At 35.4% G+C, this 17804-nt stretch overlaps 1 protein-coding gene and 1 long non-coding RNA gene across 3 annotated transcripts in view; both read right to left on the bottom strand.

The window, feature by feature from the left end:
• The window catches only part of LOC148977080 (uncharacterized), a 301169-nt gene that overhangs the window by 70435 nt on the left and 212930 nt on the right, over positions 1-17804 (bottom strand). The window lies entirely within an intron of this gene.
• eif3ha (eukaryotic translation initiation factor 3, subunit H, a) overlaps positions 1-17804 on the bottom strand; it is a 75745-nt gene that overhangs the window by 22530 nt on the left and 35411 nt on the right. Inside the window, exons 3-4 of the mRNA XM_039688755.2 lie at positions 13209-13376; positions 2765-2864 (exon numbers count right to left, since the gene is read on the bottom strand). Of these exons, the coding sequence (XP_039544689.1) occupies positions 2765-2864; positions 13209-13376 (268 nt within the window). The remainder of the gene's footprint in view (positions 1-2764; positions 2865-13208; positions 13377-17804) is intronic.

The raw sequence follows: 17804 nt of genomic DNA, 5'->3' as shown, positions 1-17804 counted from the left end.
TAAATACATTTTATCAGACCGGGCCGGCCCTCGCGGCACTACCGGCCCACCGGGAAAACTCCCGACTCTCCCGATTGCCACTCCGCTACTGCCTAGTGGTGTGAGAAGCATGCGTGTTTTCGTGAACACAGAGATGCTCCCCTTGGCTTTCAGGTGTTCACCGGCCCGAACGCGATCCATCACCTCAGTGAGTGTGTGTGTGTGTGTGTGTTCTCTCAGTCCAGCTGAATTGCAGAAACTTATAGAGGAGCAGGAGAATGTTTGAGGAATATCAATATAGCACAGCCTCGCAGATTTCAGATTGATATTCCGTATGAATCTGACAAGCGATCTGTATGCATCATTCACGACGGCCCACCCCGCTTCCTTCGCTACACAAATACAGGCTTATTTTCATAAATCAATAGCAGTGCTCTTCCGAACCGGCTGAATATTCAAGAGGCGCCGTCGAATGACGAGTGTCGAACCGGCCGATGACAAGGTCAACACACAGGCCGCGCAAACATGTCGGATGTCAACATGAAAGCGTGCTTCACCCATTAATTCTGTATTATGAGTGAAACCAGACGTCGGCTGAGGAGAGCACTGCACTACTTCTGTATTTTAGCTCTGGGAATGTGAATGTAAAAGGTCTGCAAAGTGGAAGATCAAGATCCTGCGACGGATTGTAACAAATTTAATAAGTGTTTGGTTTATGACACGCGCTGCGACCAATCACAACAGACTGAGCCGTCTGACCAATCAGAGGTGAGGAAGCTTTCGGCTTTCGGGAAGGAGTTTAAGCGAGAGCATATAAATCTAAAATAAACAATAAATATAATTCAATTATTTATGGATTAATTAATAGGGCTGGGTAATAAATATCGATTTCTAGATATTAATCGGTTCTCATTTTTACGAACCGATATCGATTCTTAAATCTCGAGAATCGATTAGTCATCCTGTTTCGTTTGAATGAATGGATCAGTGTATCGCGGCTGCGCACATCCAAAAAATCTCAATAATCTTTGTCCTTTGTTACTATTGATATGAAACAAAGTCTCAATTTTCAAATTACGTCCATTTTCTTTAGAAATTCAAAAACATAAATAGTGTTTTGTCGCTGTGGCGTGAGATCGCTCTGGAGAAGCAGCAGCGCTGATCTAATAATACCAGTCACAGCGCCAAATAAACATGAATGAGCATCTGAAAGTGTGTTAAAGATAGAGGACAACTTATCGAAATCCGTATCATGTCACATTGATTCGCTCAATCAGCGTTTCAACTGTGGAAAGACGTCAGTTAAACAGCTTGTAATCAATGTATCGTCATATTTACCTCAGAAAACCCACATAAACTCGTTAGTCAGCTAGAAAAAAATAACTCTAGAGAGGAGCATTTTGCTAAATATATACACCATATTACATATGCATTATAATCTTAATGTTCTTCAATATTTAATGCATATTTGAATAAATCTGGCAAGTTTTTATGACAGTCACCATTTAAATGTTTATATTTCATAGAATCTTCTTATTATAAAAATAAATAAAAATGTAATTTAAGTGTTTGTATAGCTACAAAACAGTTCATTATTACCTTCATATTAGGCTAATGAAGTATATAGGCTACAACTAGACTCCCATATACAGCATTTAAGAGATTTGATTCCCTTGAGAAAAATGGCCATTTATTGTAATTGATATCCAAAATAATTGATATTGAATCGAAATCGAATCGAATTGCAAGCTTGTGAATCGAAATCGAATCGAATTGTGAAATTTGTCTCAATACCTAGCCCTATTAATTAATGTATAATACAATTGTTTACAAATATTTAAAAACATATAAATGAAATTAATATATATATATATATATATATATATTTTTTAATATAACTCTGCGTTCGTCTGAAAGAAGACTATATATCTGAACTAGAGCCAGACCAATATATCGGCAGACCGATATTATCGGCCGATATTAGGCATTTTCCAAACTATCGGTATCGGCAGTTATAATGGCCGATAAATGAATATTTCAAAAATAAAAACAGACGAAACACGCTTGAACCATGTCATGAGTGTTGGAGTTGTATATGTATATGGTGTTGTTTGTCCACCAGAGGGCACTCTACACTCGTTGAGTTGGTCACGACACATACATTGCTTGAATAACAATTAAAAGAACATCCACATCAGTTCTCTTAACTCAAATAAGCATGACAAAATGTATGACTATCATGTCCAGTTTTGCTGTTAAATAAGCCGAGAGTGTTTAGCTAGTAATAGTTACGTTACGTTGTTCCAGTGTAGTCGACTGACTGTCCTTTTAACTTTTGACAATGTGACTGAAGTATTTCTTTAATAGCGCGTGACAGTTATAGCAATGAGACGCATCATCTCTCCTCAGCCTGTTATACTGAAAATGTATGTTTTACACTTTGCAGTATGACGTAATCCATCGCTAAATTATGGCTTATCATAGACTAGCTAACCATAAAGCTAGCTAATGCCACTATTATCAGTCTGTTGTGTTGTGACAAAAGAAAAAAGTTTCTTTTTAAAATGCATGATCATAATATTTTAGTTAAAACTAATAAATAACTACAATTAACTTATGTTAAGGAAATCTGTTAATGTTTTGTTGCGCGTTTCGGAAAAAAAAATATATATATCGTCCGATGTATCGGCATATCAGATTTTAAAACCCAAAAAATATCTGTATCGGTATCAGCCTTCAAAATCCTTTATCGGTCGGGCTCTAATCTGAACAGAAAGTGTCTTACCCCTCCGGACTGAAGTCTTTCTCCTTGCAGATCTCCATCAGTTTGGGGGTCAACCTGTAGGCCTTCAGACACAGAGAGCCCTGCGCCGTCTTTATGGGATCTATGAAGCAGAAAACACATCTGGATTCACATCAGCCGTTTCTCAACACGCGTTCAGGCCTGTACTCGTGTTCTTGTGAAGCTTCGGCCTTTGCACAAGTATTGTTTGCCCATTAGTATGTTAATGGTGAAATACTCTAATAAGCAGAAAAACCACCATGCACAAACACTGGGTAAAATCTATCTGAGATGGAAAAAAAAAAAAAAAATCAACTATCGGTCGAACTCTACATGCAACAAAACATTAAAGGCCCCGATATAATCACCTTTTTAACTCTTCGCTTATGTCTCAGTGGTAGGGATGCGCGGTATACCGGTATTGCAAAAATACCGGTATATAATAAATTTCAAACGGTACAATATCATCATTTTGTTAAATTCGGTATTTGATGAGCTGCTGTTCCGAAGTTCTCCACTAGGCGGCAGTGCGCTACCGAAACTGACGCGAGTCACGCGAAACCGGCAAACGAAGGAACACGGTGGAAATGAAGCTCATTCGGATTTCTACACGCCCGAAATTAATAAATAGAGAGAGCAGTATGAGTGAAATAAGGCATTACTTTGCCTACTAAATTAATGAGAATAGTGTAGAAACACACCTCAATGCACCAAACTTTGCTTTCAATAATGTGTTGCCATGGAATGCAACACATCAAATCTGCCAAAGCGCTCGTCAGTTGCTCATCCTGACTTGTTCAAGAGATCAACTGGTGAGTTCATCATTCAACTGATTTAATTAAGACTTTTATTGAACACTGAACAGCGCACATACATAAGAGCTTATCAATTAAATATGATACGCTAAACACGAAAGCTCAAATCTTCTTGCATGACAAGCTAGAACCAATTCAGTTACCGTCTCATGGTCTCATCATTTTTGCAGTTTCAAACAAATATATTCATTTAATTTGAATAAAGCATAAAAGTGATAGTAAAATGAATGGCATTACTGCCGCTGTGGCGACCCATAGAGAGAGAGATGGTAGTAAGTAATATATAATAATATTAGCCTACAATTAAGCTACATTTGTCAACATTCACTAAGGAACCTGGCCTAACAATATAGCATTAATTAATCTAGATCAATCAGTAATAAAATGACCTAAAATGTAATATCCTAATAAATGTTTAGCATCATAACATTACTTTTTGCAATGCATTATATGCATAATATGAACCCAAACAGTAACCAAACCAAGATGAATAAATGCAAATGTTGATAATTCTCTGTTGACACTGACAGCTAATGGTTTACGTCATTTCATTACTCTATTATGTCAATCTATTATTATAGATATTAACCTATTTTAATTGTATAATATCAGTGGTTTTTTTTTTCCCCAAATCAAAATTTTGCCTACACATAATTTGTTTATTTTTTAAATTTTGATGTTTTTTTTTTTTTTTTTGATCCTTTTCTTTGCGCATTTGGTAGTTGAGAGTTTCAAGCAGTGTTTAATAAAATTGTTTCAATTCACTTAAATTTAGACTTTTTTTCCCGACTGTGGTATCGATTTAGTATCGATACCGAGGTATTAGGTTCTGGTATCGTATCGAAGCCAAAATTGTGGTATCGAGCCATCCCTACTCAGTGGACAGAAATTAACCAGAAAAAGATTTCCACCTTAAAGTCGAAGCCTCAGAGCCACGCCCACTTATTACATCATCGCCACGGACCAATGGGAGCTCAAGTGTTAACCAGCCAGAGCAAACATTTCTGTAAATTTCACTTTGGCAAACGACTTCAAACGCCAAACAAACGTTTTGTCCTGAACACACCAGTCCGTCCAGCATGTAATGGAAGACATGATTAACCCCTTAGCTGTCACCCCCCTTTTTGAGAATGGGGGTTAAAATGCACTATTCAAACCTAAATGGTTGTAATTTAAGAATGCTTTGGAATATATACCCAAGTTTGGTCTTGTTTTAAAGAAAACACTCACCAGAATATTGCTGAAGTGAAAACACTTCAAAAAATGAAAGTATGAAAAAGTTATGGAAGTTTAAATTTACAGTAAATTAAATATACTGTACTATATTTTTATTTTACATAAAATATATATTTTATAAAATATTTTTTACTCTAAAATTTCTATGAAATCAAAGCCATAAATCTTATCCAGTTATGTTCCAAATTTGAAGTTGATATCACAAAAATTGAAGTTCCCATGATATTTTGTTTAGGCGTAGTACCAAAAATAGCCACCGGGTGCCATTGAATTCCATTGAATTTAGTTGTGTACATTCTGCCTTAACAAATTAATACATTTCTGTCCAAATATTAATTCTGTCACAAAATTTAGAACCTTGAGACTCTGACCTTTCTGACAATATGTGTTTTGTCAAGATTAGAAAAGGTTTTGATCATAAATTATGAAATATAACGATGCCCAAAAGGGGAGGAGCCTGATAAAATAAGTACCGTTTCTATGGTAACCCAACTTTCGATTCTAAAACAGTTTTCACAGGATGAATTCTGAGTTTATAAGCTTTCAAATGATACCTAATTTATGATAACTACTAAAATATGTGATATAATAAAAAAGGAGATAAAAAATAATATTATATTTTAGAGGATAATAAATATAAATATTATCATTTTTAGAGGATACTATTGTACTATATATTTTTTTTATTGAAAAATACTAGATTATATATTTATTATGAACTTTTAGCATAAAAACAGAAGTTTCAATGATTAAAAGTGGGTGCATCGACTTTTTGTGACAAAGGTCAGACCTCCTGTTATGATGCAGATTTTTTGAGGTGCACTCTTGTCATAAATTCATCAATTACTCTTCCTACAGGGGTAGAATATCTATTTAGAAGTCGTAGACCTTTCCAACAATATATAATTTTTTATAATTAGATTAGGATTTAATAGAAATATAGTGAAGTAAAGTTAGGCGTCCTAGTACCGGGACAGTGACAGTTAAGGGGTTAAAATCAATGTTGAATGAACACTGTGTCTGATCTACAACTCATATACAGCATCAGTACCTCAATATGATGAGAGATGGGTTCTTTCAGCGCCATTAAATCACACATATAATGTATTATAAGTGTATAATAAGTAATAAACGGGTTCAAAAGGACAAAGGAAGGAATTGAATATTCGCTCTGGCAATGCAGACTAAAGCCTCCACGAATGGCAGACTTTAGGGCTGGACGATGTAACTATAATCAATTGCTTTTCATTATATCTTTAATGATATTTGATGCACACCACCATTCAGAAGTTTGGAAACGCATGTAAAATAGGCTTTTGAATGGATGCTTTGCTCACCAAGGAAGCATTGAATTGATTAAAAACAACACTAATGCTGAGAACTATAATTACTGCTCCAAACGATGGCTTTTATTCAGCCGCTGCATCAAAAACCTCATCCTTACTGAAGAACTGGGCTAATTTGGTATCGCAGAAACATTTCTTATTACCTTAGCACTGTTGGGAACGGCTCCGCTACTTAATGAAGTGTGGAAATGCGAACACAATGTCTTTCGCAGGCGTTGAAATATCGAGTACACTTTTGGCTTTAAAAAGAAACTGCTTTTCCTAGAAACTCAATAGCCGGAGAGAGAAACACTTTTTACTTTCAAGAAAACATTTTTAGTAAAAGTAATGGATTAAAAAACTAAAATTGAAATAAATACAAATGCATAAATTTGAAGGGTCAACATCACAAATACATTTGCCCCATTTCATCCAAGTCGTTAACCAACTTTTAAAGGGGACAAATCATGCAAAATCCACTTTTTTAGCCCTTAAATGCATTTTGTTGTATATTTGGAGTGTTTATAAGTACAGAAAAGATGAAATTATTCTCTTCAGGTGCTTCGTTTATATCTTTATATTCTGTTTTGGTCATATTTTTTCAACCTGATCAGATTTGTCTGTTCTCTATGATGTTTTTTGAACAATTACTGTATATGTCACCGTATTTGCAGCGGAACTGACGAATAAGGACATCGACTACCGGTCCAACACTTCGAGCAATCCGCCATTATTATTTCTCGCTGTGATTTTGTAGTCCGAGCTCAATGATGCAGAAGTTACGAGAGGGCAAGTCAAAATGTTCGGTTGTTGGATGACCTGAAGCACTTCAACAACCTCCGCCAGTAACGTTATACAGAAGGGTTTGCCGACTGAATGAGAGATAAACTCCTTCTATCTTTGGAGACGACGAACGGAGCATTTCGATAAGCTGTAAATATCGTTAATAAAAATAAAGTACTTTACTTTCTTCAAACACATGGTGGTCATAGTTTAGCAGTACCTTTGTCTTTCTTTGTTTTTGTTTGGAAGTAACGTTCCACGTCTGCAGTATTATTGTTCTTGAGTTTCATCAATGCTCATTTAGCTGCTTTTCTAAACGCATCATATTATCAATACAGATTGTTTGTGGTAAGATTAGACCGTAGTCATTTATCTTGTCGTTGTGCTTGTTTTAACTAGAGAAATAGTCGACTTTCACTAATAACACAAAACGGTTAACTCACATACCAATATATCCATATGAAGACGTTGTTCTGCAGGTTCGTCGTCGTCTTTATCAACTCGCTCGTTCTGGCTCGAATATGTAAGGCTTGATGGACAAGTCTTCTGTTGTTGACATTTTATTAACGTGTGAATAAAAATGTTCTTTGAAGGTATCGTATATAATCGTATATCTCTAATCAAACTACAATAATGGCCGAACGCGGGGAAGTTGAACCGACCGTGAACTCATGGACCTGGAGAGCGGGCGGGGAAAGACGCATCTCCTTTTTATTTAAAGGGGCCGCTTTGAAACGGGTCGCTCACAGACGCACATCAGAAAAGGGGCTTGTGGAGCTATAATAATGAGGAATTCAGACCCAAACATTGCAGTTATGCTTTATATAGACCACAACGGTATGATTTATATGTAAAAATGAATGATTTAAAAGCATGATATGTACCCTTTAAATTGATTACGGCTTTTGTTCACACAGCGCTCGTTCCAGGACTGAACACGGCAATGTTAGATCCCCAATCCGGCATCAACAATCCCAGGTCGTGTTTGCGTTCACACAGACGGCGTTCTGGCAATAACGCGCAGTGTGAAAGGGGCTTTAGTGATGCACCACAATTTTCTGCCAAAAATGCCATTTGGTGCCAAAAACAAGTGGATTAAAATGCAGCATGAACATGCAATGATCCAGGTTTAACCATATTTAATGTAAACACTGGCGAATGCTGCTATCCTGCTAGAAAGATGTGAGATCACACAACATGTGTGAGTTATGACATTAGCACTTGCATTTTTTATTCCAGAAGTAAAAAGCTAATTTGATGCATTACAGAGTAAGGAAAGAACCAAATCAGTGCAATTTGAAGACCATTGCGATTATCATAAATGCCACATCTTTAAAAAAAAATTCAAAAAAATAAAATATTATATTGGATATAGTATAAAGGGCCTAAAAATGTACTTTGCCACACCTGCCATCGGCCGGTGACTTAAGAAAATGTACCGGCCATAAATGTGTTTTACCGGCCAAGTCAAGTTAGTAATTCTAAACTTACTAGCCCTACTAATATAAAGTTAAAACATTAAAGGCAAGTAGTAATAACAGAACTGATAAAAATACAATATAACAAAGATACACATTAAATAAACAGTGTTTTTCAGGTCGGTCTGACAGGAGTTTTCAGGAACAGAAATTTAATAAAGTAAGCAAATTTAAGATAACACTACACAGACTTTTAAATGAGCTAATGCACTGTTTAATACACTGATCCGGTATGCATGCTACTAACTAATAGGGGTGGGTAATCTGTCTGATTTCCCGATTCGATTCAATTACGATTATTGAAGTCCCGATTCGATTACAGTCAATTTTCGATTATTAACGATTCTCGATTACCGATTATTGATTTTCCATTTCACAACAGTAAACGAAAATACACTAGATCAACATGTGATTATATTAGCAGCAGCAGCATTTTGGTATTAATTGCACTTTTTTTTTTTTGATATTCATTGAAAATATAATGATGGTTAGTGAGGACATGCAAACATGCTTGTTGTCTACTACTTAGGCAACTCATTATCTTTACATTTATTAACTTTAAATTTTTTTCAAAAGCAATTTTGTTGCATTATAATGCAAATGCACCTGGTTCTATTAATTGACAGCATTAAAATGTATTTTGTGATTTCCTTCAATTGAAAATATTTGAAGCAAGTTTGGGGGACTTGAAGGGCACCCGATTCAGAGAATCACCCAGAAATTCAAAAGAACAGCATTTATCTGAAATAGAAAGCTTTTGTAACATTAAACAATACCGTTCAAATGTTTGGAGTCGGTAAGAATTTTTATTTAATTTTTTGGGCAAAAGAAAAAAGAAATCTATACTTTTATTCATCAAGGAAGTTAAAAGTACAAGACATTTATAATGTTACAAATCGATTATCTGAATCTTTTGTGTGTGACTATAAATAATTTGCTTTAAAAGTACAAAGTAATGACCCAATTTTTTTTTTTAAATCGATTTTTTGACATTTGTGAATCGATTCAGGATCGTCCACGTCTGCATCGCGATGCATCGAGAATCGATATTTCCCCCCACCCCTACTAACTAACAAATAAAAGTGCATTAAAATATGCAGCAAAAATCACAAATTTATTGAGAATGTCCAACACATAACCCAGCCCTAAATGTTATTTGACGCATTTTAAACCACAGATCCAAGTTAATTTTTAATACATATTATTATTAATATCATTACAGATTATCTTTAAATAATGTCTGAATAGAGGAGAAAACTTAGTGCCTTTAATGGCTCACTTGACCCAGGAACCAAACACATGACAATAACAGAAAGGTCACGGAGTTAAGCGCCATAAAACAAGCACTTCCATCCAGCGCCTACAAGACATTTATATTCACCCGCCGCCGGATAACCAGTCTCGGGTGTGAGGGCCAGGAGGTCACGCAGAGAAGCTTTTCTTCCGCTTTCATACAGAAATCATCGACTGCAGGTGCCGTCAGGCTTCATACTAGGGTTGCCGCGGTGAGGAAAATTTCCCACCGGTTAATCGACGTGTGACAACACCGGTAATCCCGGTGTCACCGTGGAGGGCAGGGCGGGGGGGTTAAATAGCTTTTAAATGCGTGCGCGTTATACTTTCACTTTCGAAATAAGCGTCAATTGCTTGAATGGACAAAAAAAAAAAACAACTCGCTGATAATAAAACTTTTATTTATAGACTTTTATTAGCATAACGAACGAATAAAAATAACCCCATGCATAGGCTGAAAAAAGTGAAAATCGGCAAAATGTGGGCCCAAACAAATAAGAACCATAAAACGTTTATTAACGAATAAGAAAATAAAATAGGCCTAAATAAATTACACAAAGTTTAAATGAGATAAAACCAATTAAAAAGAGACGAATATAAAATAAAAACTTCAAAACGGACCTTAGCCTACATAAATGACATACTTTCACTTTCGAAATAAGCGTCAATTGCAATTCAGCGTCAATTGCTGGAATGGACAAAAAAAAAAAAACAACAACTCGCTGACAATAAACTTTTATTTAGACAGCACTTTTATTAGAATAATAAACGAATAAAATATAGACAGAACTTTTATTAGCATAACGAACGAATAAAAATAAAGTGAAAATCGGCAAACTGTGGGCCCAAAAAAAAATAATAAAACGTTTATTAACGAATAAGAAAACAAAATAGGCCTAAATAAATTAAACAAAGTTTAAATAAGATAAAACCAAATAAAAAGAGACGAATATAAAATAAAAACTTTAAAAAGGACCTTAGCCTACATAAATGACAGCACTCTAAAAAAAAAGTAAAACACTATAAATTGGCATTTATTAACATTAATATATATTGGCCAAAATATTGCCAAACAGGCGCTTTTGCATTGCGTTTTGACACCAAATCTTCCGCCATTATCTTGCTTTTCTGTAATTTGACTCGTTCTCGTCTCCACACGTGCTAAATGGAATCCTGATGCTTGCTGATCTGTGACGTGACGGCACGCGTTGCGCAGTTCATTTTTAATTATAATGCTCTCTTCAGAACTAAATAATTGAAAATTATTATTTTTAATTAATTCAAATAAATATTTTAGCAAAAACGAATACTTTAAAAAAAAAAAAAGTCAAGACATCGCGGTGTCACGGTGGGAAAGTGATGTCACCGGTGATGGGGCTTAAAACCGGTAACACCGTCAACACCGTCTATCGCGGCAAGCCTACTTCATACTCGGCCACACTCGCCCTCCACTGCTTTTAGTAAGAGTAGGATTGAATTAATGTGCTTGTCAGAGATGTCAAAGCCTAAAAGTGTTCACACAGGTCTTATCAGAGCTGCCACTCACACACACACACAGCAGCACTTTACAAAACGTCCTTGCTTTGCCGGAGGAATGGCCATCTAGAGTCACGGTGGCCATTTTACATTATACAATGATAAAACAGAAGCCAGTGCAAAAAAAACTAATTCAGCATCAACATGGCGACATGATGTAACCATCAATTAAATTTAAAGTCCCCCTGTATTCTATATATTATCCCATAAAACTCATTACCAAAATTACGGGTAATTTTAAATTAAGTTTTTTTTTTTCTTGAATGAAACTCCCTTGCCTCATTAGTAAATCTTTATAAAAACTTAACAACTTATAAAAAAAAAAATGCACTAATATTTTAATCACCTGATGAATGCAAAGCACTTTATCTGCTAAATGCACATTTAAAAAATATGTAAAAGTAAAAAAAACACACGTCATGTGAGATTTGTCTTGTCATGCACGCGTGTGAATATCAGAAAGAGTCAGATCTGCTGGATAACGGTCCGAAACCACAAGATATAGACTTCTCTCCTCGGCATGTACAGAGATGAGCAGGTTTTTATTTAGACTTTAATATTTCAGCATGCATTATTGATGGGTTTAAAGGCGGCATGATTAAATGCCGTGAACCCAGTGTAGAATACAGGGCAGGAAAACACTCGAGATCGGAGTGCACACTTCACCCACCATTGTACCAATGCACTTTACAGTCACGCTATTGACAGATGCATTCATCTCAAGCGACATGCATTGCATTCAAGGCATTTATTCTGCAAGTTTGTGTGTCGAAACCTTTGACGGAGCATCAGGAACACCTTAATCACCACAAGACGCTTCAATCCTCACTGGAACCAACATGCATGCAACTAGTGTTGGGTGTCGTTTTAATTTTAATGACCCAAAAAGGTAAAAAAAGGTAGATATTCACATTTAGTCTTATTGCAAAAATGTAATTGTAGCTGAATATCATGAACAAAAATCAACAACACATACAAGGAGTGTTTGCCTGTGGTTTAAATTAAATTAAAACACCATAGAAAAACAACTAGCCAAACTAAGCTTCAAGCATTATTAAAGACAAGTAAACACACTGTTATTAAAAAAAAAGAACAGAACAAAGATATGATTGAAACAAACAGTGTTTTAAGATTTTCAGGTATTCGGGTTCAGAAACTAATTAAATGTAAAACACTGCACTTTATAAATAGTCTCAAAAGTTATTCAGTTATTATTGTGTGATTATAGAGTTATTATAGAGACAGCAGCAGGAATATTAGTGCTGTCTCTTTAAGAGCTGGATCCAGTATCCAGTAAAGTCAAGTTGAAATACTCAAAGGAATCTAAATTAATTTTACTAAATGAATCCGAAACCTGACCTCGAGTGTTCGATTCCTGATTCCCAATCCTAAAAGCAACCGATTTAAAATACAGACTTTAAAGGGTTAGTTGGGTATTTTACACTTAAAGCCCTGTTTTAAGATCGTTTCTGATGGTTAACATTGAAATTTGGACAAATGCTGCTGTCCCGAGAATTTTCGGTTTCTGTGTTAGCTTTTTTTCCCCAGAACACACATACATACAGGTGAAACACAAAAAGTTTTGTTGTTTTTTTTGTTATAATTTGATTGTCTTACGAAAACCCCAAATTCAAAATCTCAGAAAATTTGAATATTACATGAAATGAAAAAATATATATTTATATAGTTATATAAACTTAATATATTAGTATATATTTTTAATGTAATTTTATATATATATATATATATATATATATATATATATATATATATATATATATATACACATACATACACATACACTAGTCAAACATTTGAAGTGGATCAGAAAAGTTCAAAGTTGTTCTAAGAAATGAACGGGTATTATATAACTTTGATGAAAAGTTTTGATCCACTTGTTTAAATGTCTTCTCTGCAAACACGAGTGAGCAGCTCTTCCCATCGAGCGCTGAACCCAGGGTCATTAACTATGGAGACTCACCGTAGATGAGCACCACAGACTCCTCGATGGCGTGCTGGTAGCTGAACTGCGAGTCCAGGAGAGCCCGGCTGACGAAAGAGCCGTAGAACGTGGACTGATACCAGCCGACGTGAAGGTGGTCGATGTTCACGTGTCGGAGACTCCTCATCATCTCCATCTGGTATTGGACTGGAAGAGAGAGAAAAGGAGTTTATATCTGCTTCATGAGAAATGATCGTGTAGGGTAACGAAAAGTTTGACATTTCCAGGGCCGTTCATTAGTCAAAGCGAAAGGCTTCGAGCTGGTGCATCATGGGAGGTGCTGGAGGAACAATGGCTTGGGTGGGATCCCAGTATCACTTTTCCCCAGTGCACTTTCATTTGAGCAAAAGCAGTATAACAACAGTGACTTCCCAACAATGTGTGACGGATTAGTCATAACGCACCTATATCTACATACTATAGCCCAGATATGATCAACATTATTATTGGATGAGGCATGTATAAAGCATAGACAACATGCCTTTTAAAACGCAGAATAGCTACTCGGCTTATAAGGGAAGAAAAATGAAAAATAAGATTTTAAAAAAGCATTTTTGTATTAATAGATTAAAAAAAATTACATTTAAATATTTTTTTTATAAATGCAGCGTTTAAAAGCAAAAATAACCCTCATATGTCAGTTAAAGTACTTATACAAATACTTATTTGCTCTCACTAATTTTTTTTTTTTTTAAATGTGTTACTTGAACTTTAAAGTTGTTAAAATAATTTCTAGGTTGATGAAATGTACTTCATCTGTAGAGGAAATGTAGAGTTCAAATGGAGAGGAAAGAGGGAATAGGAAAGAAGGAAAGAGGAAATAAGAAAGGAAATATGAAGGAGGAAATAGGAAATGGGGAAAGAGGGAATAGGAAAGAAGGAAAGAGGAAATAAGAAAGGAAATATGAAGGAGGAAATAGGAAACGGGGAAAGAGGGAAGAGGGAATAGGAAAGAAGGAAAGAGTAAATATGAAGGAGGAAATAGGAAATGGAGGAAGAGGGAATAGGAATGGGAAAGAAGAGGGAAGAGGAAGAGGGAGGAAATAGGAAATGGGGAAAGAGGGTATAGGAAAGAAGGAAAGAGGAAATAAGAAAGGAAATATGAAGGAGGAAATAGGAAATGGAGGAAGAGGGAATAGGAAAGAAGGAAAGAGGAAATAAGAAAGGAAATATGAAGGAGGAAATAGGAAATGGGGGAAGAGGGAATAGGAATAGGAAAGAAGAGGGAAGAGGAAGAGGGAGGAAATAGGAAATGGGGAAAGAGGGAATAGGAAAGAAGGAAAGAGGAAATAAGAAAGGAAATATGAAGGAGGAAATAGGAAACGCGGAAAGAGGGAATAGGAAATAGGAAATAAGAAAGGAAATATGAAGGAGGAAATAGGAAACAGGGAAAGAGGGAATAGGAAATAGGAAATAAGAAAGGAAATATGAAGGAGGAAATAGGAAACAGGGAAAGAGGGAATAGGAAAGAGGAAATAAGAAAGGAAATATGAAGGAGGAAATAGGAAATGGGGGAAGAGGGAATAGGAATAGGAAAGAAGAGGGAAGAGGAAGAGGGAGGAAATAGGAAATGGGGAAAGAGGGAATAGGAAAGAAGGAAAGAGGAAATAAGAAAGGAAATATGAAGGAGGAAATAGGAAACGGGGAAAGAGGGAATAGGAAATAGGAAATAAGAAAGGAAATATGAAGGAGGAAATAGGAAACAGGGAAAGAGGGAATAGGAAATAGGAAATAAGAAAGGAAATATGAAGGAGGAAATAGGAAACAGGGAAAGAGGGAATAGGAAAGAGGAAATAAGAAAGGAAATATGAAGGAGGAAATAGGAAATGGGGGAAGAGGGAATAGGAATAGGAAAGAATAGGAAAGAAGAGGGAAGAGGAAGAGGGAGGAAATAGGAAATGGGGAAAGAGGGAATAGGAAAGAAGGAAAGAGGAAATAAGAAAGGAAATATGAAGGAGGAAATAGGAAACGGGGAAAGAGGGAATAGGAAATAGGAAATAAGAAAGGAAATATGAAGGAGGAAATAGGAAACAGGGAAAGAGGGAATAGGAAAGAGGAAATAAGAAAGGAAATATGAAGGAGGAAATAGGAAACAGGGAAAGAGGGAAGAGGAAATAGGAAATAATAATAATAATAAGAGGAGACGGCCTGAACTTTAACAAGGATTTACACCGGGACATCTCACTTCCAGACGGAGGAGAACACGAGACGACTGCTTATAAATAACCCCAGCTCATATGGAGACAGCGCTACACTTAATGACTGTGCCAAGCTCTTCCAGTGGGATAGAGAAGCGTGGGATGAGGAGCGTGGAGTCCTGTTGAAGAGCAGGATCCTGACGTGCTGTTACGGGAGTCACCGGATGAAAGCAGGAAGAGTCCATACTCATGGAAATCCTCAAACGCCGGCTGAGGGGCTCAAACACTTCAACACTTCCTTGTTGAACGTAATTATGTGTACGCCACGGCGCTTTAATTTTAGCAGCGGTGTTTACATCGTTTTATCATTACTTCTGTTTTTAGGTTTGGTAACTTGCCCTTGAGACATGTGGATTCATTTTCTACTCAAAAATGAACATTCATACTATCACTGGATCTATCAAATGTTACCGTTATTGTATACGAGTAGTATTGAATAATATATATGATTTATATTTATTATAGGAATTATTATTGAATAATATATGACAGTTATATTTATTATAGGAATTATTACTATTGAATATATGCCATTTATATTTTTTGTAGGGATTATTACTATTGAATAATATATTCCATTAATATTTACTGTAGGAATTATTACTATTGAATATATGCCATTTATATTTATTATAGGAATTATTATTGAATAATATATGACAGTTATATTTATTATAGGAATTATTACTATTGAATATATGCCATTTATATTATAGGAATTATTATTGAATAATATATGACAGTTATATTTATTATAGGAATTATTACTATTGAATATATGCCATTTATATTTATTATAGGAATTATTATTGAATAATATATGACAGTTATATTTATTATAGGAATTATTACTATTGAATATATGCCATTTATATTATAGGAATATTATTGAATAATATATGACAGTTATATTTATTAAAGGAATTATTATTGAATATATGCCATTTATATTTATTGTAGGAATTATTACAATTAAATAATATATTCCATTAATATTTACTGTATGATTTATTACTATTGAATATATGCCATTTATATTTATTGTAGGGATTATTACCATTGAATAATATATTCCATTAATATTTACTGAAGGAATTATTACTCTTGAATAAAATATGCCAATTATATATTTTTTAAAAATGTATAAAATAAAAAAAATATATATAAATATATATTTTTTAATATTGATTTTATTTATTTTTTATATGCCAGATGAAGATGAGCAGTTCCACCAATCATGTGTAACGACATAACACTGGTGAAACCTGTCCTTTTGCTTTGGCATCTGGTGTATCGGACCGGACCCGACCCGGAGCCGCGAGCAGACCGAGCACAAGCGTTTGCTTTGGCGAACCCAAGCGTACCCTCACCCTAACAGCTCGACTCCTCCCGCTCGCTCCTGACGGGCCATGCTGAATATGAATGAGACCGAGATGTAATTTGTTCCGAAACTCTTGGTTGGCTTCCTCCGAGCGAGTGCACGAGGGGACGGCGTTTTAAAGAACTAAATTGAAGCCAAACAAGCAATTCAAATCTTCAAGGCCCAAAATAAACACTCCCAAGGCCACGCTTCCAGTGGAGAGACAGCTCTGCCACGGTAAACAATCCCTACAGCGCTGTACAGCGGGTGCGGATGAGGCAATGCGTTCAGCCACAGATGCAATCTGCATTCCTACGGAGAACTCACGATGGCACTTCATTCATATGAAACGCTCTCAAAATACCACCATCAAATGAGACGAGGAGCTTTACGCCTTTTTACAGTAGTAGTCACCCAATGGCGACTATGAAAAACAGTGGCTTTTACATCTACAACGCTAAACATCAGTCGTCGGGTACAAAAGCTTTGCATTCAAAGGGTGAAACATCACAACCAGGGTTTGAAATTAACTTATTCACTCGCCGGACAATTTTGGCTACTAAATTTTTACGTGACTGCCCATTCAAAAGAAACCAGATTAACTAAGTCCCTCCCAGCCAGAGACGGGTAGTATTTCAGATACATGCATTTAAAATACACATAAAAATGACTAGGGCTGGGTATTGACACAAATTTCACAATCGATTCAATATTGATTATTTTGGATATCAGTTACAATAAATGGCAAATTTTCTCAAGGAAATCGAATCTCTTAACTAATGCTGTAAACTATGGGAGTCTAGTTGTAGCCTATAGACTTCATTAGCCTAATATAAAGGTAATAATGAACTGTTTTGTAGCTATACAAACACTTAAATTACACTTTTATTTATTTTTATAATAAGAATATCATATGAAATATAAAACATTTAAATGGTGGCCGTCAAAAACTTGCCAGATATGCATTAAATATTGAAGAACATTAAGATTATAATGCATATGTAATATAGTGTATAT

Source organism: Pimephales promelas, chromosome 12 (genome assembly GCF_988280905.1).
Source record: "Pimephales promelas chromosome 12, fPimPro1.hap1.1, whole genome shotgun sequence".
NCBI lineage: Eukaryota > Metazoa > Chordata > Actinopteri > Cypriniformes > Leuciscidae > Pimephales > Pimephales promelas.
Note: the sequence above shows the minus strand (reverse complement) of the source record. Positions and strands in the feature narration are given on the sequence as shown.